This window comes from Papilio xuthus, unplaced genomic scaffold (assembly GCF_000836235.2).
Source record: "Papilio xuthus unplaced genomic scaffold, Pxut_1.1 DF824992.1, whole genome shotgun sequence".
Lineage (NCBI taxonomy): Eukaryota > Metazoa > Arthropoda > Insecta > Lepidoptera > Papilionidae > Papilio > Papilio xuthus.
In genome coordinates this window covers 3,983,734-4,007,482 of record NW_013533657.1, presented here as the reverse complement: position 1 = coordinate 4,007,482, position 23,749 = coordinate 3,983,734, and the positions used below count along the sequence as shown (strand labels likewise).

General features: G+C 33.2%; 1 protein-coding gene across 4 annotated transcripts in view; it reads right to left on the bottom strand.

Moving 5' to 3' along the window:
• Window positions 1–23,326, bottom strand: part of LOC106126859 (paired box protein gooseberry) — a 30,618-nt gene extending 7,292 nt beyond the window's left edge. The window contains exon 1 of one of the 4 annotated variants that reach the window (XM_013324758.1): window positions 23,046–23,326. Coding sequence is in view for 3 of the 4 variants with exons in the window: in XM_013324756.1 (XP_013180210.1) it covers window positions 9,323–9,377 (55 nt within the window). In the remaining variant the exon portion in view is untranslated. Of the gene's footprint in view, window positions 1–1,349; window positions 1,419–9,322; window positions 9,978–23,045 lie in introns of those variants that run through there. The other 3 variants (XM_013324756.1, XM_013324759.1, XM_013324757.1) reach the window with 3 other exon arrangements.
• Window positions 23,327–23,749: the final 423 nt, after the last annotated feature.

Genomic DNA, 23,749 nt, shown 5'->3' with positions numbered 1-23,749 from the left:
TTTATATTTTTATATGTGAGTAAAGTGTAGCTATTATAAACACATCACGGCAATGTCTGAGGACCACCTATCATCAAAGGAGCCGCCATTCATCAATTTTTGCAATGTCTTCTCTAAGCATTTTAACCTTCTATCCATTCAACATAACTACATTTACGTTATAACAATCAATATTTAATTATCATCGTTTTTCTTTTGTTTTTTATTTGACATACGTCAGAAAAGCTTGATTGTCTTACACAAAAATACAGTGGCATCGTCCACTAGTTTCGGCATTTACAGTATATCAAAATCGAATGATTCCTCAAAGGCGCCGCAACGCGTAAAGCCCTAGACCCCTACCGTGAAGCACCGATCAATTAAACAACATGTCAACAAGTGTGTCCTTCGATATACCATCCTTGAGACATGATAATAAAAAAGAAACCGTAACACAAACATGTATGGTTAACTATCGTTAAATACAAGTTACAAAACTTGAAAATTACAAACTTCTAGATATCAAACAATTTTGAAATATAACACCATCAAGATAAGGTACAAAATCCTCATTTTAAATTTAGCTCTGCGGTTTAGCTGGACTCACGCAAACGATCCCCATATTTTTTTGTGAGACCCCGTAGACGTTGCGGTGCCTCCAAAGACCATGTTTTTGAGTGTTAATTTTATGTAGCCGAAATATTTATGACGCATAACGTGTCCATAATAACTTCGCTATACAAATGTGGGTGGCTTCATAATAATGTATCACTTCATTAAATATATCTCACTCACTATTTAAATTTTTGACATAACTGAATAAATTAGGACTACAAGTATATAATAAACAAAAAGACACAGCGATAAACAGATATTAAAATCTTTGTCTATAATTATGAAGCTAATTAAAGCTTAAGAGCATGTACAAGCAAAGAAATTAATGAGACTGGAAAGAATACAACAAGATAGTTTTAAATCAAACCTCCAAGAATATTTAATAGCATTTCATCAAAATCATAGTTTAAGAAAAACTGTCAGAGATACATAAAGTATACTTCAAGTGCTCCTCCATAGATCAAATTCAATCAAACGTATAATCGATGAAAGACATTCAGCGGCAACAAAAACGATATAATGTGTACAATGCGTAATAGAATTCGCAAACATTGTAACACTATTAACGCAAAAGGAGGCAAAGTTAACAACAAACTCAAATAATGTCGGCGAAACTAATCGTCCGGAAGCAGTATTGGATCATGCATCATTTTGTTCACATAAAAGACCACCAAGGTAGCTCAGAATTGGCTTAGAAATGTCGAAAAAATCAGAATTAATACAAATCTAAGTTCTACCAAAAATACTTTACTTACGTGCTTTATTCATCGCTAGACTTGTTGCTACGAAACATAATCACAAACTAAGCATAAGATAAAGATACCGTAGTATAGAAACGTATAAAATTTTCTCACAATAACATAATCGTGTTCCGATTAGTTCAACCGTTGCATTCGTGTTAGACGAAATTGAAACAGAGTCGATCATTTAATGCTAAACGCAAGAGGTAAACCGTGACCGAATAAATGAAGATTTTGTATTCAATGTACGCATTTCTATGTCAACTTTAATTAGCAATCACATTTCCATCAGCAAGCGCAGTACTCAAAGGTTATCTTTGTCGACTGGTGATTAAATTTCCCGAGTCAATTTTTGCGATATTGAATTTGATTTATTTTAACGAACTTCATTAATTTATCTTTTGGTTCATCTCTTTTGTTTTCGTTATTAAATTCTTGGTTCGTCAATAAAGTTAGTTGCGCATTTATCAAATATTTTCCCACAATTTTAAGTAATACCAACATATAAATGTTTTTTCATTTAACTTTTTCAAATCTTTATTCCATTACATTTATGAAGCATGTTGTTATTCCATTTGATTTATGCAGTTTTAAATTCACGGAATCTACCAAAACCGATATGAAATTTGGTAAGAATTTTTCACAGGCATTTGATTACAGCGTTACAGTGATAGTTTTTAATATTTTAACTCGATACTGTATTGTGTAAATAAATCGTAAACCCCGTTTTCACAATCATAATATGTTTCTGCTTGCAAATCAATTTCACGTAGCGACATTAATGTGGCTATAGTAAAATTTATATGAGGCTTTACGTCAACTCATGCCGCTTTCTTCCATATCACTTTATGGCCACGATAACTGTGCGAAAGAGCAGTAATAATCCAAGTCAGAGTTCAAGGTATTAATTATTATTGTGTCTACATATCATTCTCCTATTTAATAATTCCATCAAATAAATTTAATAAGAATGTTTACACTGGAATATTTTTACATTCTGTATAATATTGTGGATATTAAAATAAGCAATTTGATTGAACATTATTTTATTTACAAAACATATTACCTTATTGAAAGCAGGTTATCGAAATGACCTGCGCAACATGGTCTTGTAAATCAAAATCGATAAAAATTTTCCTCCACAACAATTACTTTTATCGCGAATAAAAATAAAATAAAAAAAAAACAAACAAGAATTATAAAAATTGCTTTGTAAGAAAATAATTAAATAAACACAAAAGCAATTTCGTTTTATTAAACTTCAATCCGAAAACAGTAATAGGATTTTTTTTTTATTTTTACTTTTCAAAATTACTCAATATTGTTTCTGAGTGAACAAATAAGTTCCATATATGACAGAAAACTTTTCTAGGGTAAGACTAAGACTATAAATTTTGCTATTTTGCATTATCTTGCTAATATTATAAATGCGAATGTTAAGGTGGATAGATAGATGCTGAAGGTATCTCCAAAAAGGTTCAACAGGTCTCGATGAAATTTTGCATTCATATAGAACATAGTCTGGAAGAACACACAGGCTATTAATTTTGTTTTTTTTTTTTATTACATGCGGACAGAATCGCGGGCGACAACTAATCTACATTGTGACTCATGTAAATTACCCATTTATCTATATGTAGGTTGTACTAACCTTTGATCTCACTCGTCTTCAAAAAATAAGAATTGTATGTCGATTTAATATTAAACGAGCATCAAATTTCATTACCGATGATATCCATTCTAACATGTTAAAATTCATTTATACACTAATAAAATAACCTATTGCCGTCCAAAATGAAGCAACAAAGAGAAGAAATGCCATTTGAATAGGCATTAGAATTGGGCGGCACTCACAAAGGCTGTGTCATTCCATTAAGCCTTCTTCAAGCATTCAAAGTATTCTGTGTGGCCCGTGGCTCGTGGTCGCGTGGATACAAATCCACGCACTGCAATCCAATATGTAATATATTATTATATACGTACGTACAGACAATTTTTAGATATATACATAACGTCAAAATCTGACACGTTTAAGTTATTATTATGCGATGTAGTTCCTGTACTTAATTTTACCTTGTACTTAGTGCATATTCACCACTTATCGGTATGTTGAATTATTCAAAAATGGTGGTGTCTAAAGCTGTACTGATCTAATAATATTCAAATAACAAAAAATACTGTAGATTACGTATTAAAATCAATATTATATGAGTACAGAGAGCGAACAATATCTCGGGCACGAGGTATGGCGAACAATGGTCGGTTAGGAAATACGAGTTAGCTGTACTCGCAAAGTTCATCGGGAAATCGAAGTTTCATAGCAAAGTACATTACTAGACATTAATAATCGTTAACTATAAATAACTTTACCATTTGTCGAAGTGTCTTATTACTAAGAGTCTTTAAAGGATTATTTAAACAGTCGTTTATCGTAGACTAGTTGTCGGCCGCGACTTCGTCCGTGCCGAATCAAAATAAAATTTAATAATGTGCTTATGTCTTCTTCCAGACTGTGCTAAATATCATAAGATTCATTGAGCCTTTTCACAGATACCTTCTAACAAAAATCCATCTCTCTCGTACTAAATCCAGACTAGTTTTTATGCATCAACATTGTATTTTAATAAAGCTAGTAAACTGAAATAAATTTAACATCCGTTAGTTATATCAATTTGTTTATTAAAATTATATTTTATAAAATGCCGTCAAGACTATATAAGATTAGAATGTAGTTAAAGAAGTACTTATGATTACAATGATATGTTTAAAACATAGATATGGTACATGCAACTCTTCCACCATTCAACTAAAGGCCATCTGTACAAACTGAGGAACGCCTTTTGCCTTGTCAACGCCGAATAGAATTTGGGTACTTACGTTACTAATGAATGGAACTGAATATTTTATTTCGATATAATGGTGTATGTTTGAGAATGCCCTGTTTGACCTCATTCTGTATTCATAACGTGTTATATACTAATTTGACGGATTCTTTTCTTTGCCTCATAAGAAATTGTTCTCTTTGACGTAAGCAAGTCGCCGCCCTCTGTTGTTAGTTCACCAACAGGAACGAATTTTTCATGCCATTGCCTTGTTAGTATGTTTTACTAATGTTATATTAAAAGAGTCATGATTAATTACAAAATTATAAGCTTTTTGTTACACAAATGCTGTAATTTTATAAGATTTTTATAATGAATAAATATATGAATTGTTAAAACAGGAAAATGTGATTTAAGTTGTTATTAAGTTGACGGTATATAACCTTGATGTGTGTCGTTACCACAAGTGATGTCTTTTTATACTATATAGAACTATGTGTTTATTTATATATATTTTTAGTACAACATTTTCACATACGCATTTCACTAAATGCAAAATAAATATTCGCCAGACTTCCTGCTAATAACTACATCAACTAAACTTAAATACAAGCGCTGAATTGAGCACCTCCTCCTTTTGGAGTGTTCCTAAAGCGATATCAAACTATGCGTTCAATATAAATCTCATAATGTGAAAGATTAAAAAAAAACAGGATTAGAAGACAAAAGATTTAATGCTTCTTTTATAATGCAAAATATTAAAGCTGAAATAAATTTAACATCCGTTATATCAATTTGTTTATTAATAGATCTGCATAAATAATGGCGAGTAAGCGGCCTGGAGGTTCGGGAGGGTCGCGGGGGGTCGTGGGGGCGGGGAGGGCGCGTCATATTATGCGGCTAAAAGAGCCTGTCGGTGCCTTTGATCCCGCGCGCGCCGACCGAGCTGCGCGTACGCAGAGATGTGCATCGCCTGCGCCTGTCCACCCGTCATATGAATGCGACTAAACCTCGATTATCGTACTGAACTCTTTATAGAGGTCACGAATACAATGTCTAATAGCATTCCTTTCAGAAAAAAAAACTTTATAATCTTTATCACTTAACACGTAACTTTAGAGCAATGGGTTACGAATGCGAAATACTTTGTTCAAGTAAACCAAAGATTCCAGTCACCTAGAGTAAGAACAATAGAGCAGTTTCGCATTGTTAACAGTACTGACTGGTTGAAGTTTCGACGAAACGATCTTAAAGCAAATTGAAATCTAAAGTTACCATACTTCTAAATTCTCCAGGACAATCTCCACTGTTTCCATTTAAATCTTTATATCGAAAATTCCTCTTTATATTAAAGTTAAATACGTGGTGTGATCAAATATTAAAACGAAAAATTTGTGCACTTAAGTATAAACTAAGTTAGTGTTAGGTAATGTATAGTATAGTCTGCATTCTAACTTAAATAAAAGATTCCAGTGCTTCCGCAAGATTCAATTAATATTATAAAAAGCATCATTGAGATTATAGATTATATCATAGTTATCCGATTGTTAGTTAAAAAATGGCCAGTCTTGATGGAATCTTAAAAGCGTATTCGCGAAGAAATTATAAGGCGAAGACGCGGTGCTGATTCGTATCGCAAGTCAGCGCCGTCACCTCGCCCGGGGCACATCTGATCGCCGGTCAACACTTTATTGCAAAGACCACGTCTTTCTCGTCTACTACGCACATTTGATCTGATCGTAGTTATTCAAAAGATAAAAGGTTGAGAAATAATGGATGTCGGTAATGACCAAAGATCTCTTTTAGGTAATTTCATTAATCAATAAAATTCATTAGTAATTTTGTGATTCCATTTTTGGAACAAAAATGTCGTTCTCTTTTTCCAACAATAACCTCCTTCTTTTTGAAATCGTATAGCGAAAGGTATGTGTACATTTAGGAGTGTAAATGATATTGCTTATTTGCACTTAATATCCCCGACTACAAATGTGAACTTAATAAAAAGAAAAACAATAAAGTTATAATTTAACAAATCACTACGATGCGCGCATTTATGAATAATCTGTGTTCGGCTTTTCGTTTTATACAAATGTTTCTGGCAATCGAGAGACGTCTGAACATATGACATTAAGCCCGATTTATGTTTAAAAAAATATTTAATTCGGGTACAAGTTAAGAACACAAATGTTGTAATAATTCTAAAAATGTATTCCTTTTAAAACATTCATTTGAACTTTCGCCGAAATATGTGTGCATTTCTTAATGTAGTGTCAGCTCTTAGATAAAACCATTAATTATTTTTTATGAATAAAATTAGGTTACCTCCTCCATACATTATATATGATTCCATTTCTTAAAATCTAACAACTCTAATTTATTTTTCCCGAGCAATTCAATATTATGTCTTCTTCATTTAATCCTTGATTTTCCTCCCCACTGCTCTACTGACATAATATCTAATATTATACTTAATTCCTTAATGAAAATGAAAGTTCCTTTCTAAGTTTCTTTTCTAAAGATTAATAATACGTATACGTACTTTGGAATTTAAAATGTCAAGTTTAATTTCGAGTATATTATTTCTCATTTAAATCAAAAATCATATAGCATCATGAGGTAATTCGACCGATTTTCTTAACTTGCATGCTTTTTCTGACACCGACTTCATACGAAAAGGCGACGTAAAAACCGAAACGAAAAAATGAATGCGTATACGACTGTCGTCGGCATTCTTTTATGTAGTTCCTCTCTTTCCCGCAAAGGCATTCTGCGCTCTCTCAAGCATACGTCTCTTTCATTTTAATTTAGCTTAGACGAAACAGGTCATAAGTCGTGGTGACATTTTTAACAATACATTCGAAATGTTTTCGTGTGGTAATGATTTATGTGTAAAACTGTGCGTGCGAGAGCTTTTTGGAACATTTTAAGCACCGCAAGCCTTTGAGGCGATTCGTAAACGCAGGGTCAATGAGAAAAAACTTCCGATTTTAACGAGCTTTTATTTTAAAATACTTACACGAGCTTTTTTGATCCTTTCTTTTCATGAAAGAAGATTAAACCTAGGAATAAAATATGTAGCATATGATTGGATCGATAAATTTATAAAGAGGAAATATTTTATTCCATCGAACAGGCTCCGAAACTCCTGAGTCGATTTCAAAAATTCTTACACTGTTGAGAAGCTACACTATGAAATAATTGTATGTGATGATAAGTAAATAAGTGAACATATTTCTTAGGTATTAAAATATAAATATACTAATCTTATTACTTCTACTCAACTAACTAATTAAGACATAAAAATGATCAAAGTTAGGCTCCCTTTCCGTAGCTTAATCCGCTCCGACACCGCTGTAGGATTAACTGACTTCAGAACAGTGTTTAAAAGACAAGTCTTCCTAAAGTAAATGATTCTAGTAGTTTAAAAGAAGATTTAAGCCGGTAACATTATTGATTATTTTGAATTCTTCAACATATTTATGTCCGAACCCAACAATCCGTTTTAAATTACACAATACGATACATGAAAAGAAAAACTGAAAATGCACATAATGTATAATACTTTTCTTAACTTTTCACACGTACTGCAAGGTACAATATAGGTGGGAAGTCTTTTTGTGTGGAAGATAGAGGACCGTATACTATAGAAAGGATTGGGGAAGACCTATGTCCAATAGCGAGCAGACAAATGCGGAGATGAAATTATAATGAAATTTAAATCTTTATACATTCTTTTAAATTTAACAACCGTAGAGCTTATTAGTAGTAGAGAAATCATTGCTATAGTAGTTTTAATGGATTTGAATAATATAATGAAGGAAATAGACAATTTTAAAATGACAAAAGATGTAAAATAATTGAAAAGAACGGTCAACCACAATGTCGCTGCTATCTGTACAGTTATTTTACTGTTTTATGATAGGTAATAATATTTATTGCGGGCAATAACTTGATTTGGTATAGTTTCAAATGGCACAAACAAACTAAATCGTTTTGCTATATAATTGTTAATATTTATAGTTAAGATGTGAGATACATTTTAAAATTATTTTACTATATTTTACTGGCATTCGTGTTTTGATTTTAAAGTTAATTTTTTCAGCGGTACTTGAAGCAAAAAGCGAAAAACAATCAGTATCTTTGAATTATCCAAGGAAACAACCGACTGGGTTCGGTTGTTTCATTATGAGGTTCAATTTAGTTTTTATAAATTTTTCTATAAAAATGGCTTTCGACTTAAGTAACTCCTTGTACTTAAGAGGCTTCGTCTACTTGAACGCGAGAATGCAATGCGCTGAAGACGAACATAAAGGGTGAGAAAATTATTCAGTTAAATGTGATTGGTTTACAGCATTATTAAATGCATCACAATTTGCACAACAAATACATGCCCACTATTAAGCCATTTCAAGTTTTTTTATCTAAAATTAAGATCAAGACCATTTAAAGATTGTTACAGTCAAAACAATAGCATTGTCGTGACAGAAATTTTTCATTGCAATGAACAGAAATCGCTTTCTATAGCTTACGGTCCTTGACCATTCCAGAAACTGGGACTATATTAACGAAAACATTTTAAATGAATATATTGTTTCTTTCTACCCAACAAGTCTCCGTCCCGACGCGTGAGGATGAATTATTGTTATATGGCCAGCAATAAACAACACTTTTAACTTTATAATTTCCCAGTGATTTTATAGTTTTATGGCTGGTTTCGTGCCTTTTAGAGCAAGAAATGGATGAATCTTAAATTATCTTTTTTTTTAGATTGTTCTGTAGTTTACAAACAAGTTTGTGACCCCTGATTACATGTTTACGATGATCAATAAATGTCCTTGATTATTGATGTCTCATTATCCCATCTCAATTAATAATTTTGTTGATGTTCTTTTCATTTCAAATATTGATCCCATATTTTAATCTGAAAACTGTTAACTCATTGATATTGGCTTAGATATCAAACCAATTGTAACCGGTGGATATTATAAAATGTGCAATATTTTTCAAGATATTTTTTTATTCTGCCTGCAATCTCAGTAACTGTTTATACTTATGTCAAACATATTATAGTTCAAAAGCTACATTACATTATGTTCCAATAAATGAAACTCAAATCAATATAATCATTGACATACATGTCAATAAAAATGCGTAGGGCGCACTTACCTTGAAAAGAATATCCTGTGAAGTAGGGCGTCATGTTCAGTGTTGAAACAGCCATTGACGCGAAGATGAAAAGACGGCGTAGCAAGAGTCAGCTCCGAGCACCGATCTAGATCGTGCACAAGAAATAGTCCCAAAGGATCACAATATCAGTCTTTCACTATCACAGGTAGCACGCAGGCATGATTACGTCGACGAAAATCGCGTGTGTCTAATCCGTGTTACTTTGAAGACAGCCCGGTGCCCACTGACGTGTGATGTAAAGATGTATTTCGACTCTCGAGTGTAATCTTTCACAATCAGCGGTGCAACAAAAAATGGTCAAACTGGCCGCCTCCACAGCCTTCAACACCACACCGAGCGATCGCTTGTCTCTTTCTTTTACCCGATCACTATCACTCACATTTGTTGCTCCGGCTTTAAATTCTGTTGTTACATCTCCAATTTTCCTATAAAATACTCATGGAACCTTTCATTTATCGTATTCTGGATGGAAAAGTGAGATTCGATGTTAGTTTTCTTTAATCTGTTTGATGATCTATAGCATGTTGCGTCGCTATTGGATGTCGTAAGGCGACCGGTGTGTGAAAGGGACAGCATGAAGCTTCGGATCCGGTATCTTCGGTTCGAGGAGCGTTTCCATTAACAATGTGTGAGTCGCGCCTGAGTCGGTGCTCCGTGACGAGAAGCACGAGGCGTGTTGACTACACGATCTATGCCTACGCTCCAATATGATTGGTCAAAATTTATACAAGGCGGGGTCTGCGTGCACACATACCACATTTAACTCTTGTTACTGTGTGTGTTAATTGCATTGTATTTCTGTGATCGTATACAATACAATTTGGAATGTTTTATGATTTTCTTTTATATTACATATTATTTAATATAACCCTCTACGAACATAACTTGCTCCAGTTAATTTTGAATAAACATTTTCAAAATTATTATTATTATTCCACGCGACATACAATGAGGTAATTAACGGATTAACAAATAAATCAAATATAAAAAAATCGTACTAATATATTAAATGCGAATGTTTGGATGGATGGATGGAAGTTTGTTTGAAGGTATCTCGAGTATGGCTGCATGGATTTGGCTGATTTCTCGCTGAAATTTGGAATAGATATAAAACACAGTCTGGAAAAACAATTAGAGTATTAATAGTGTTTTTATTACACGCAAACGGAGTCGCGGGCGATAGCTAGTTAAACTATAATAGCCAGATATTTTCTGTCGTCTCAATGGCAATTTTTTCCACTGCACCATTCGATAGGTAGGCTGAACGGCCCAACGGGAAACACCTCAATTGCTGTTAGAGACAAACTTAAAGATTTATATTAATTAGTAACAGTAAATAGTTGGTTCAATCTTGACATCGTTTTAAATAAAAAAAAAGAAAATGTTGTAATTAAAATTGCGCAACATTAATTAATATAGAAAGCAGTAACTAATTAACTATTTAAATTAAAGTCGTGAACTCTACGAGTTCGCTCACCATGGCCGAAATTCATTAGAAGTTATTTTTACTTCAAAGATTGTGAAATTAAACTCAAAAACAAGGTTAATTATGAAACATTATCGACCTATTGTTGTTTTCTTCTTTTGTTTTAAGTGTTTCTTGCAATTTTTAATCTGTCTTATGTTAAGGTTAAGTTATCTATTCTATTTTAATATTTATATAACTCCGTTTTCGAATTAGAATCGAGAAATCATATTGATATTAGATTTTTTGTGTACTCAGAGTTTACAGATTTAACTAAAAACAACTTAATTGCTCCAAATGCAGCCATTAGTTTGAAAATATACACCAAAAGTCGGCTTATGTAACCCATCATTTCAGTTAGTACCTTTAAGTCTATTAGGCATTTTCGAACCTACAGATAATAAAGTAAAATATAATACATTTAACTACGATCGAAAGGAGTCACATTTTGCATCTGTAAATCTAGACTAACTGTCGGATGGGCGCAATTAAAAAAAATAAGTAGCCTATGTGTTCTTCCAAACTATGTTCTATATGTGTGCTAAATTTCGTGGATATCCGTTGAGCCGATCCGGAGATACCTTCAATGAAACATTCATCTAAATTTTCTCATTTATAAAATTAGAAAGGAGTAAGATGTGACATTTAGTTTTAAGTATAGGTAATGTTTTATTTTTGTATAAAAGTATACTGACAAGTTTCCTCTTAAATAACAAAAAATGTACTTACAGTTAAATTTGTAATGTTTTAAGAACAGATAAGTACCAATCATTAGAACGATAAGACCTTGATTGCCTTTAAAAACATTTTAATTATAAATAAAGCGACGCTCCGTCAAGCACTTGGCTTGCAAACCCTTTCATTCGACATTGACGAGTTTGGTATAACATGATTATTATAAACTTAGATAATTCTGTTTAATTAAGCATCTAAGTTCGATAGATCAAACAGTATTGACGTATTTTTTTTTTATATCGTAAGGTGGCAAACGAGCGAGAGGCCACCTGAAATCGCTGAAATAGCGAGGTGACCGTTGCCCACATATATAAGTAACTGCATATGCGTTGCCTACCTTTAATCGACGGAGGATAGGATGCACAGAAAGAAAATATTATCCCTTACCATGCATCCTCTCATCCGGAAAGTCCACTTCCACTTCCCTTCCTCTCCTTATAAGAAAAAGGTTGGGAATGGAAAGAGGACTAAATTAGGTCTCCAGGACGCACACTCATCAGACGAAACGCGGAATTGCTTACACTTCACGTCTGTCTTCTTTGTGGTCGTGGTATTTCACCGGGCGAGCCGGGCCAATTCGCGCGAAGATGTTAAAGCGGGCTCTACCACTGTTAAATTTACATTCGTGTTAGTCTTTTTTACTTTAGGTAAAAATAACTTATCAAATGAGGTCTTTAAGCTATGATCTCTTAAAGTAATGATAGAGAACAAAAACAAAATTTTTTATTAAAATTTTTCCAAAGCTTTCTTAGACAACCAGTTTCACAGTACTCCTGACTGTATGTTGTTTTATCAACCTTGTTTATACGGAATATTCACAAACACCCATTAAAGTCATAACAACGAAGAAAATAAGTATTCCAAAGTAATTCAACCAATAACTTAATAAATATGAAAAAGGCTACACACATATACATCGATGCATTCGCTGTGTGTGGTTAACATATTTATCAACATTACACGGTTAATTTTGTTTACCCCAGCAATTAGCACTCCGGTTGACACTTCACGCGCTATGAGAATCTTCATAAGAGACGCGGGAAGAAAAAGGGAGGCATAAAATGCGCTGAAATCGCTGCCTAAACGCTTCAGGGCCCATTGCGCGTCAAAGATGCCGCTGAAAATAAGCGTTGATGCCGCACACGATGAACAAATAGCAAATTTAAACCACACACATGATGTTCAAAACATCAACGGCAGTTATGTGTGAGGTCTGTTAATGGTGTGAACAGCTTTAGAAATAAAACTTAAGAAATTACTTAACGTTATTACATTTTTGATAGTCATTTAAATCAGGATTACAATGTCCGACAGATAAGACTGGAATTTAAATACAAGTAGATACATATATGTTTGTATGTAGTTATGTATTTCTATCTGATTGTATTTTAATTAATATGTACAGACATATCTGATTTAAAATTTATAATTAATCTTAGGTACTAATATTATAAATGCGAAAGTTTAGATGGTTGGATGGATGTTTGTTATACGTCTCTTCAGAATAGCTAAAGACATCTTACTAATATTTGGCATTGATGTAGACCATAGTCTGGAGCAACATATAATCATCAACCTTTTTTTAATCGCGCGCAGACGGAGTCGCGAGCAAAAGCTAGTATTTAATATATTGATCTACGTACACCATCAATTTAGTACCTACTACATATTTATACATAGTAAGCAATAATTATGTTTAATCTTAACAGTGGTAAAGCCCGCTTTAACATCTTCGCACGAATCGGCCCGGCTCGCCCGGTGAAATACCACGACCACACAGAAGACAGGCGTGAAGTGGAAGTAATTCCGCGTTTCGTTTGATGAGTGTGCGTCCCGGAGGCCTTACTTAGTCCTCTTTCCCTTCCCACCCTTTTTGTTAGAAGGAAAGGATGGGAAGTGGAAGTGGACTTTCCGGATGAGAGGATGCATGGGAAGGGAAAATATTTTCTTTCTGTGCATCCTCTCCTCCGTCGATTAAAGGTAGGCAACACATATGCGATTGTGTATGTCTATGGGCAACGGTCACTTCGCTATTTCAGCGATTTCAGGTGGCCGATTGCTCGTTTGCCACCTTTTGATATAAAAAAAAATCTTGGTTATATTGTCACCTTGTTACAACCGAAATAAAAAATCTTGAATAAAAAGTCATATAGGTTACTAATGTGTGTATCATAAATATGTCGTTTACATTTCGTATGCAACTAAAACTAAGTTGAAAATAGCATAAGTATCGCAATAGCATTATAGCTTGCAAGTCATAATGTTCTGTCCCAATAAATGTGGGTATCGGTTGCCGGTAATAATATTCGTTCCGCTATAACGATATATGATTCCCCCATCTCGTACACCGTTCATCATATTACCACGAAACGTTCAGAGACACTTTAAACAATATGGAAACGACACAAATAACATCTGGTTAGACATCGTTTCGAAGCGCGTCTATCGAATAAAACGAATAACCGGTGACTCATAGATTCGTGTAGGAGGCCACGAAAAGTTCTCACGAAATTTGTATTTCTTTTACGTTTTTTCGGCATTATACAATTTTTTTTGTCGAAAATGAAAACATAGATTTTATTGTAAGTTAAATCGTTCTAAAAATATAAAGTATTCCAAACAAAAGAGTGAAGTAATTAATTTTTTGTACATAGCAAAGAAAAAAAAGTACGTCTAAAACAAATTATACTATTTATTCTTAATTCGTCCTTAACTTGTTATTGCGAAAACCTTTACTTTTCTTGATGAATTACGTCATATTGTTTATTTTTTAAGAATAATCAAAAATAAATCTACTCGTAAAAAAACTTATCTTGAAGACCAATTACTTTCTATTTGAAAATTTTTTTCTATGCCTTAAAATTTAATAAAGACTTTACTAAAAATTACCAAATGTAAGGAAAACTTTTTCAAACTTGTTTAACACGTGGCTTCGCTAAAATAAAAGTATTGAAGAGTTTTTTTACACAGACACTAATGAGGGCGGTGCTGAGCAAAGCGGCAGTAAATTACGTACGCGGATGCGTGGACGCCACGCGACTATCCGCTAATTGCCCGAACACACAAAAAGCGACAGACCGAGATTGAAAATACGAACAGCACGTTGTGATTCTTGCTGTTAATAATATCAGATTACACGATTTTAAAACATATGAACATGTAATCTTATTTTATTTCTAAATCCGTTATTAAAATTGTCTATTCATTTCAATAGTCTCTTTTCAAAACCTACTTCTAGAAATATCATTTTTATAGTAGACTTTAGTATAGTTACCACTCTCTTTCTTATTTTATGTCTTTCTATAAATCGTCTTATCAGCATAGTCCTTTTATGAAGGATTTTTCTCCTCTCAAAAGACATCGAAATTTTATTAAAAACTAGCTGTCGCCCGTGACTCCGTCCGCGTAGAATGATAAAAAAACTTAATTAGTTATTATTCGATAATTACCCGGAAATTATTCGAGTTTGTCTCACCTTTTAAACCTTCCCTAGAACTCAACAAACATTTCAAGACCAAGATAAGATAAATCCGTTCAGCTGTTCTCGAGTTTTAGCGAGACTAACGAACAGCAATTGATTTTTATATATATAAATAATATAAACAAATGTACATATATAAAAATGGTGGTATCAATAACAAAATTATAAAAATAAATGCTTACTCGTGTATTTAAATTATTCATTAAAACGGTTTAAAACATCAATCCATTTCGCCGGTTTATTAAAGCTCACACAAATCCAGAGCTTTTAGTGCAGAGGTAATGGATCGTGCAAATCCTCTCTTTACTCGGTGTTTTATTTCATTCAATTTTTGCTTTTTATTTCTTGTTTTATGTGTTTACTAGCTGTTGGCTGCGAATTCGTTCACGAGAAATTAAAAAAAATCTAAGTTTATTTAGTGCCTATTTCAGATTGTTTTTTTTTATCATCAAACCTGAAATCGCTGATATAGCGAAGTTACCGTTGTCCATAGATATACGCATTTGCATATGCGTTGGCTACGGAAGAAAATATTTTCCCTTTCCATGCATCCTCTCATCCGGAAAGTCCACTTCCACTTCCCATCCTTTCCTTTTAAGAAAAAGGGTGAGAGGTGAAAGAGGACTAAATTAGGCCTCCGGGACGCACACTCATCAGACGAAACGCGGAATTGCTTCCACTTGACGCCTGTCTTCTGTGTGGTCGTGGTATTTCACCGGGCGAGCCGTGCCAATTCGTGCGAAGATATTAAAGCGGGCTCTACCACTGTTGAACTGTGATTTAATTGTCTTACAAATGTCATCCAGAATTATTCATTCGTACTAAGTTACATGATAACAAACATCCATACGTCCATTCATAGTTTCAACGTTTCGTACTTATAATTTTAGTAACATTATGTACATTTTATATACGAAACAAGTCAAAGGATTAAAATGATTAACGGTTTAAAAAGCTACACCTTAAAAACTGTACATAATTAAATAACCATTTTTGATAAATAATGACAAATGAATGCATCATATTTTTAATTTGTTTGTATTTCCTAAGACATTTTAATCCAAATTTAATGATCATCGGTTGTAAGTTAGCCACATGTCGCATTCTCTTTGAGGGCTCTACCGGGAATAAGTACAATTCGATATGCCTCATGGATTCCGGGATAACAACCCCGCAACTAAAACTATGAACACCATACTGATTTAAACTTGAATTATCCGGAATTAACCGTAACCGGACGATCATACGTGAGTGTTCCTCCTTAGTTGTTAAACGTTCCTAATTAGTCGAGATTTTTTATTAAACAAGTATATTAAAAGATTTAAATCAAGCTTTGAAGCCTCATGATGACTGACAATTTTGTATTTTTTTCATTTTCCATATCCTTTCCTGTTCTCTAAAAACAAAAGAACTGCAATAAAACCGAAGTGTTATCGAGTAATTCCACTGCCGAAAAACTCGTATTAAAACATATTGTTTTCTCTATATTTTTAAAGAAAATAAGAGAGTCGAAAATGATTCAAACATGAGCTTTAACAATGAAAACCGACAGTACAACGAAAGTTTGTAAATGTCCGGCGAACGACAATTTAACGCCATATAAACCCGGACTCCGCCCTCTATGAAAAACAAACACACTTATAAACGAACCGAAATGACACGTTTAATTTTTCTATGTCACGATGAGATATTGTAATGATCCGTTACGAAAAATTATAAGTCGAGCCATGCGAGAGCGGCATTAGACCTGCCCGCAGACATGTGGCGACGAATTACACTCCATTATATAGCAAAGAAAATCCTATTCACTCGCCGAGAATTGAATAACTTAATGGGCTACACGAAGAACTATAGAAATGGAAGCGATATAAAGCAATTTCTGCATACATATATGAGCATAATAAATGAGTGCAATTTACAAGATTTACAAAATTTTGCAATACATAAATTTATTCCATCTTTAGCTAGGAAACTTTTTTTAGCTAGTAACTAATATTATTATCAAAAGCTATTATTAACTTCAAAAGATCTCAATTGGCATCTCGTAAAAATTAATATATTAAATTACCATGTCTATAATAAAAGTATCCCAAAGTCGTTTCTAGTAAAGTATCAAGATTTGTTCGATGTTGTTCCTTATTTAGTAGATTTGAGTTGACTTGTTTCCTCAAACACGGGCGAGAGGGCCGGGGTGTTGCGGCCCGATCACACAGCTTTTTGTTAAGTTTTTTTTTCATTACGTCGGCATCTCCGCTCGTTCTTAGCTAATGACTTAAATTAACATTCCCATATTTTATTAATTCCTTATGTGTTGCTGTAATTTAGTTGCGTTGAGTTAGGTCGCGGTTGTTACTATTTTGACATAACATAACAAATTACATTCACGAATAATTGAATGTATAAAGATAAAATTATTATACAAAAGAGTTTTTTTCTTCATTTATGTGTCATTTTATTATAGACATGTGTTGGTGAAACACCATTGAATAAATTGTCGTAATTATAAAGTTAGCGGGTTCTCTTGCTAAATATTTGATCGCTATTGTATCTTTTTTATTATAAGAAGACAAAAACGGACATTTCTAAATGTAAAACAGATAAAATTAGTCACGATTTCAAGATCGTGACTACTCTGTCCTTGCCCATGACAACACTATAAATCCTTTAAAAATATAAAGCAGCAACTTTTTTTTTAATTTTCAGACGTACCAACGTAAATCTTAATACCTTTTCACTTTGTAAGTCGTATGTACACTGCAGGCACATGTAAAAAAAAAATATTTTTTCTTTTTACGGTTTTAGCGTGTTGGAAAATATATCCGTTTTAGTAAACCTTCAAAAGAGTTGAATACATCTTTGAAGAAAATAGGACTGTACATGGTTACTTTTTATTTATAGAAACTATGTTATACGATATGATCGTTATCATAGTTTACAAGGATAACATCTTAAACTAAGCCTTTTCTTTACAGAATAAAAAGGATAATGTACCCTCTTGACATCCTAACAAGGGATTTTATTCTTTTCTCGTTTGTGGCAACGTACAACAAAGCGAGTGCGGCGCAGGGCATCGTAATGGCAGTAACGCGGGCGTAGCTCCACTGATTTGCATGTGCCGGTGAAAGTTGTCCGCTTTTCGAGCCTTTAACAAACGACGCACGTAACTGAACAATGGAAAAACGGCTCTTTGCGCACCCATCAAACCTCACCGGGAATATTACGGCGGAAACTTAACAACTGTTAGTTTCATTTACAGATTTTATTATTTCAAATATTAGAAAACATCATGTAATATATGTATTCTTTTATATTTGTTGTTTGCATATTTTTCGCTTAATAACAAATATGTCGATGTTAAATATGTAAGTTTAGTAGCACATAGTAGTAACGAGGTAAGTCATCACAAAGCATTGCAAGCCAGCAGCAAAACTAAAGGTAAAAAGACGATGAAATCATTATTCGACACAACGGGCAGATTTCACATAACCACCTCGTCCCCAGACACCACTCGATTTTGTTTTGACACACGCCAACATGACAGAATAGATGTCGCTACTGACAAGCCACTTGATACATTCCAAGGATAACAAAAACGCTCATCGAAATGCTCATTCAGTTTCTTTTTCCAAATTATGAATGACGACTTATAAGGAAATATGACTTTGCATAAATTAGATGTTCTTTTGCAATTGGTTTAGTCAGAAAGATGGAAACAGTATTTCGAAATTTATTAATAACAAGGCACAAACAAATTCTAAAGTAATTAATAACAAATAAAATCGTTGGTTTAAGGATTAAGCACTTGACTTGTTATCTGCAAGTCCTGAGTTCGAATCCCGTCATGTGCTAGTGTAATTTTCGATTTAGGTATATTAATCCCACTTTGTTACGGTAAAGGAAAATATCGTGATGCAATCTGCACATATTTGTAAAATTCAAAGATGTATGAGGTAACCTACCCTCACTGGGCCAGCTGTGGTCTATTCACCCCTGTTTATTAGGCTCCGAGTTCCTCAATGGGGATGATAACTAACATGATTACAAAAATAATGTTTGGGTGATTCCAAAAAGGTCATTATACAAGGTAAACGTTGAAAAAATTGTATTTTAAAACGTTGTATTTTAACGCAACATTTTTGTGTTTATTACTTGTAATAGAGTAGGTAACCTAATACCAGCTTTTAAGCCCCTTATTTCAAACGACGTGGAGTTATAATTTTGATGATTTATTATGATCTTTATATTAAGTTATAGTATGTAAATTACTTCTAAACTACATTTAGATGATACAAGGACTTAATAATCCTTAATTGCGATCTGTCATCACGCTGTATTTACAACGCAATTGCAATGTAACTAGCATAGAGGCGCATCATTTGTTTAATGATTATTCCTATCGAATTTAAAATCATGATGTATAATTCACTAGAGATGTAGTATGTATTTGAAACAAAAAACGTCGATGTTTGTTGCAGTACAATATATCGCAAAAATCAGCAAAATTTAAAATGCATGTACCATTTTTATGGATGTTTTATATAAGAAAATTTCAATAAAAAGAAATACTAAGTCGAAGAGGTCCACCCAGTGCAAATGTTTTTACTCACAATTTCTTTTTTACCATGCAATTTTATGAAAATTCATATTGGCAAAAATCAGAAAGGTAATGTACTCAGACTACGACCACCAAATCACAGCTGTTTGAGAAAAATTACAATTCCTCCAAAAAATAGTGATGCGGATCGAATCGCGGAGTAGCGGCAGGACATTCACATACGTACTTTTGATACATTCAATACATCGATACAATAGTTGATAATTTGCATGACGGCTTTTTATCGACATCGACATTTGTCGGCACGACACTGGCAGCTGCACTGCGGAATATGCCATTTTATTGATGATACTTTTGTCTAAATCGTTAGCTTGATTTATATACAGATAATTTAAATTAGAGAACAAATATAGTTTGAATTCAATATAAAACATTTTGTTTTATATATCTTTAAACAAAGATGAAGTTCCTTGTGACAATAAAATCTAGCCTCGAATATAATCTAGCCATTGTTTGTATTAATTAACGATTACAAAACTCATCGTAGTTTAACACAAAATTCTTGAAACTAATGTACCAATTATATAGTGATATAAGGTATAGTTAGATATAAGTTATTTCAAGTTATTCTTATAACTTGTTTAAAATAGAACTGGAAACACGAAATATGTTCTTTAAATAAAATCTACTATAAGTTTAGAAATAGTGACTTTACTATGAATGTGACTATTAGAAATGATTTATTATTATTACTTGTAAATAAAAAGTGGTAGGGGAGCAAAGAGGTGGAGCGAAATACTTTTGTAGCGAGGACTGCGATTGGGGTCCCGAAATAATGCATGCAGTCACCAAACGCCGACTTTGTAATTGGTTTGCTGATCTTGCGCATATAGGACGCTGCCCCGGGGCCATACACTATTGTATAATATATTTATATTTAAGACACAGATCGTTTAATTGTATCCTAGTGTTTAGATTTTAAGTGGTCGTGATTATTGTGTATAAAATTGTGAAGTGAAAAAAGAATATGTTTAAATTGGATCGCAATTAAAACTTCGAAATGGATTATTCATCAGGAACTTCTTCGATGAACAATATGAGACCAATTTTCGGCGCATACGCCTTTCAAGGTGAGTCTCACATTATTATTGCCGATAGACACGAAAGGATCCAGAAAGATGAGAAAAAAGTTACGATATGGTTAATTACAATGTTCCCAGGTACCAATAAAACAAGCAATAATGCGTCGGAATCAAAGACCCGAAATCAATATCGGCTATTGCCTAAACAATAAAAAATTGGGCACAGCGCATTACAATTATACCCCGTGTACGGTTCCGTAAAAAATATATATTACAACATTTTAAAACACAGATAAGCAATTGAACACAAATGATTATTCTAAAACTGGAATAAACAAAAAGAATTTTTAGATTTTTAGTGCGGGCATAAAACTGTATATTTCAAAACGCATATTTGTGATAATTAAATATTTAGAGACACACATCACAGTTCTCGTCAACAATTAGTAACAATTAAAACGTAAGCAGTTAACAGCGGACACAGGTGCGGAACTCTAAAAACTGAGATACCTTTAAAAAAGCCGCTTATTAACCTCTCATCGAGTCCGACCGTAAAATGTAAACTCGATAAAGCCACCAATTAAAACTAAATATGAGAATATCGACAGTCAAAGCTTAAGCCGCTACATCTAACACCGAAAATCATTTCACCCAAAAAAATAAATCGCATTTTTTGTAACAAACACAAGGTCACCAACGCAGCATGATTTTTGCCTTTCAACTAGCGCGATCACAAACTGATATACTTTAAAAGTGTGGAACGATAAAAAAAGAAAGTATACATTTTGAACTCTATGTAGAAGATGTAAAAGAAGTGAATAAAACAGCTATGGCAAAAGGCTCGCGGCTCGGACGCGTAAGTCTGGGTAGGTGGTGATAATAACAATGCTTTATGAAAAGGTTTAGCCAACTAATTTGTTTTTTCTCGGCTACTGTCGATCTCGGTAGCGCTGCAACCTTTTTTTGTCGAAGGAGATCAATCAGTCAAAATAACAGTGTGATACCGCCTTTGATGCGATCCGACCGGCCTGTTTTAATCTCGCCCGATACATGATTAGTTCACCGATGATGCAGCATTGCTGGATAACTGATCCCAAATTGGAATACAACGTTCTACTTGTAGATAAACACAAAGAAACTCATTAAAGATTTCACACATTTTCTGTCCAATGTCCAAGGTTTTGAAAACAAATTTAAATTTAAATCAAGTTGCGTAAAGTAATCTAAAGGACATGAAACATTATATCGCGACATATATAAAGTAAATTAGTACCAGAATCAAAATCAACTATCTATAATTGATAAAATAAAAATAAAACAAAGAGTAACAATGACTATTACTTTAAATTTACAAATATATAAAATGCGGTTACCTCATATTAATATTAAATCAAGCTATAATATTCGGGAGCAAGCCGCAACAATGAAAGGCTTGCGGTTTTTCAACACCAAAGCGAAATAAAAGACGAACGAAACAAATGATGTCAATGACATCGTAATGACCGTCCATCATTTCACGATGCCTTCAAAACTGTCTCAACACCAACACATATAATGTGTTCGGTAGCTGTTGATTTGCAGACATTTTTTTGCTGCACCTTATAAATTTCGCACTGATGATGGGGACAATGAGAAATTTCTTTCCTTTCGATTTTCGCTTGATAAATGACTTATCTTTAACTTTTTCTGCATAAAGCCTTTTCACACATACGCTGCCGTTAACATATTAAATGCATAAAATATAGATAAACGTTGTACTAACGTCGAGTATATTAAAATTGAATAATTTAAATTACTCTTTAGTTTTAAATTGCAATTAAATTAAGACATTATATATGTCTTAAGAACAAAATTAATTTGTCCAATAAAGGGAGCGGAATGTTTGCTTTTTTTCTGCAGCTACTTTATGCAAATGCTTATATTGTAATTGTAATCAGTTACCCGCATAACTCTTGCAAATCAAGAACCACTATTTATGTAATTTTTTAATACTATTCTATCCTATATTAAATTTCTTGAATATTACGTCTGTGAACTATTTTATGTTAAAAAACTTAACAACAAATAATATTAAATTCATCTAAACATTATTTAATTATATGTATTGTTAAAATGTTTTCTCAGCACCTATTCTAAGAATTCAAATAACATGAAATGAAAACAGAGTTAATGAAAAAAGGCAATAAAAACACTACGAGCTTGTATCTCCTTTGTAGACGTGTAATAAGTTGGAGAGGCGTACGTCGAAATGCTTGGTATTTTCACTATTACATTTATCTTTTCTTTCTAATTTCGCGTTCAAACAAGCTGGATAGTTGTGATAGCTAAAGTATTTGTCATAGCAAGAATGCAGATAATGGGTGAAAAAGTGTAAAATTCCTTACGCGCTCCAGCAACGCAGAACAACGCAGCCGGGCAGGACAAGACTGATTGAGTTATAAGCTATAATAGCAATTCCATCTTGTTTTTGCACCGTTTTTCACTTGAATGCCATGTGGCGAGGCGTCTACTCATATTTAATATACATTAGGAGCTCAGACCTCGATGTTTGATTCCAGCTTTCTTGCTGGCACAGCCGTAAGGGAATGCGTGACTTGTTTATTTTGATTTGTCACCTTTGATATATGAATCCTTTTTGTTATTATCTGAAACACATTATTATGAATGACCGGCCCACTTGATTACATCGCCTTCCACATCGCTTCTATTTTAATCTTGTACCAGTATAGTCCCCTAAGAATTTGTATTGATGGCCAATATTATTTGTTACTTTTATTCATGTGCACTTTTTACCATAGATAAAAAATTCTGACACAAGGTTTATAGTTTAAACTATATTTTCGCGCTTTTTAATAGAAGTACAAGTAATCTGCGTAAAAAAAAACTTGAATCGTAGTATAAATGTTTCTCTGCTCTGTTCTGCTTTATGATTACCATTTATCTGTTTTGGTTATTATCGTTTTTCGATCCAAATATCAATTTTAAATTAAAAATAACACTTGAATGTTAATATACGAGACATTTAAGTTAAAATAACACATTGTTACGGAAACATCTAATAAGTGGGAACAATTTATTCGGTAGTCGA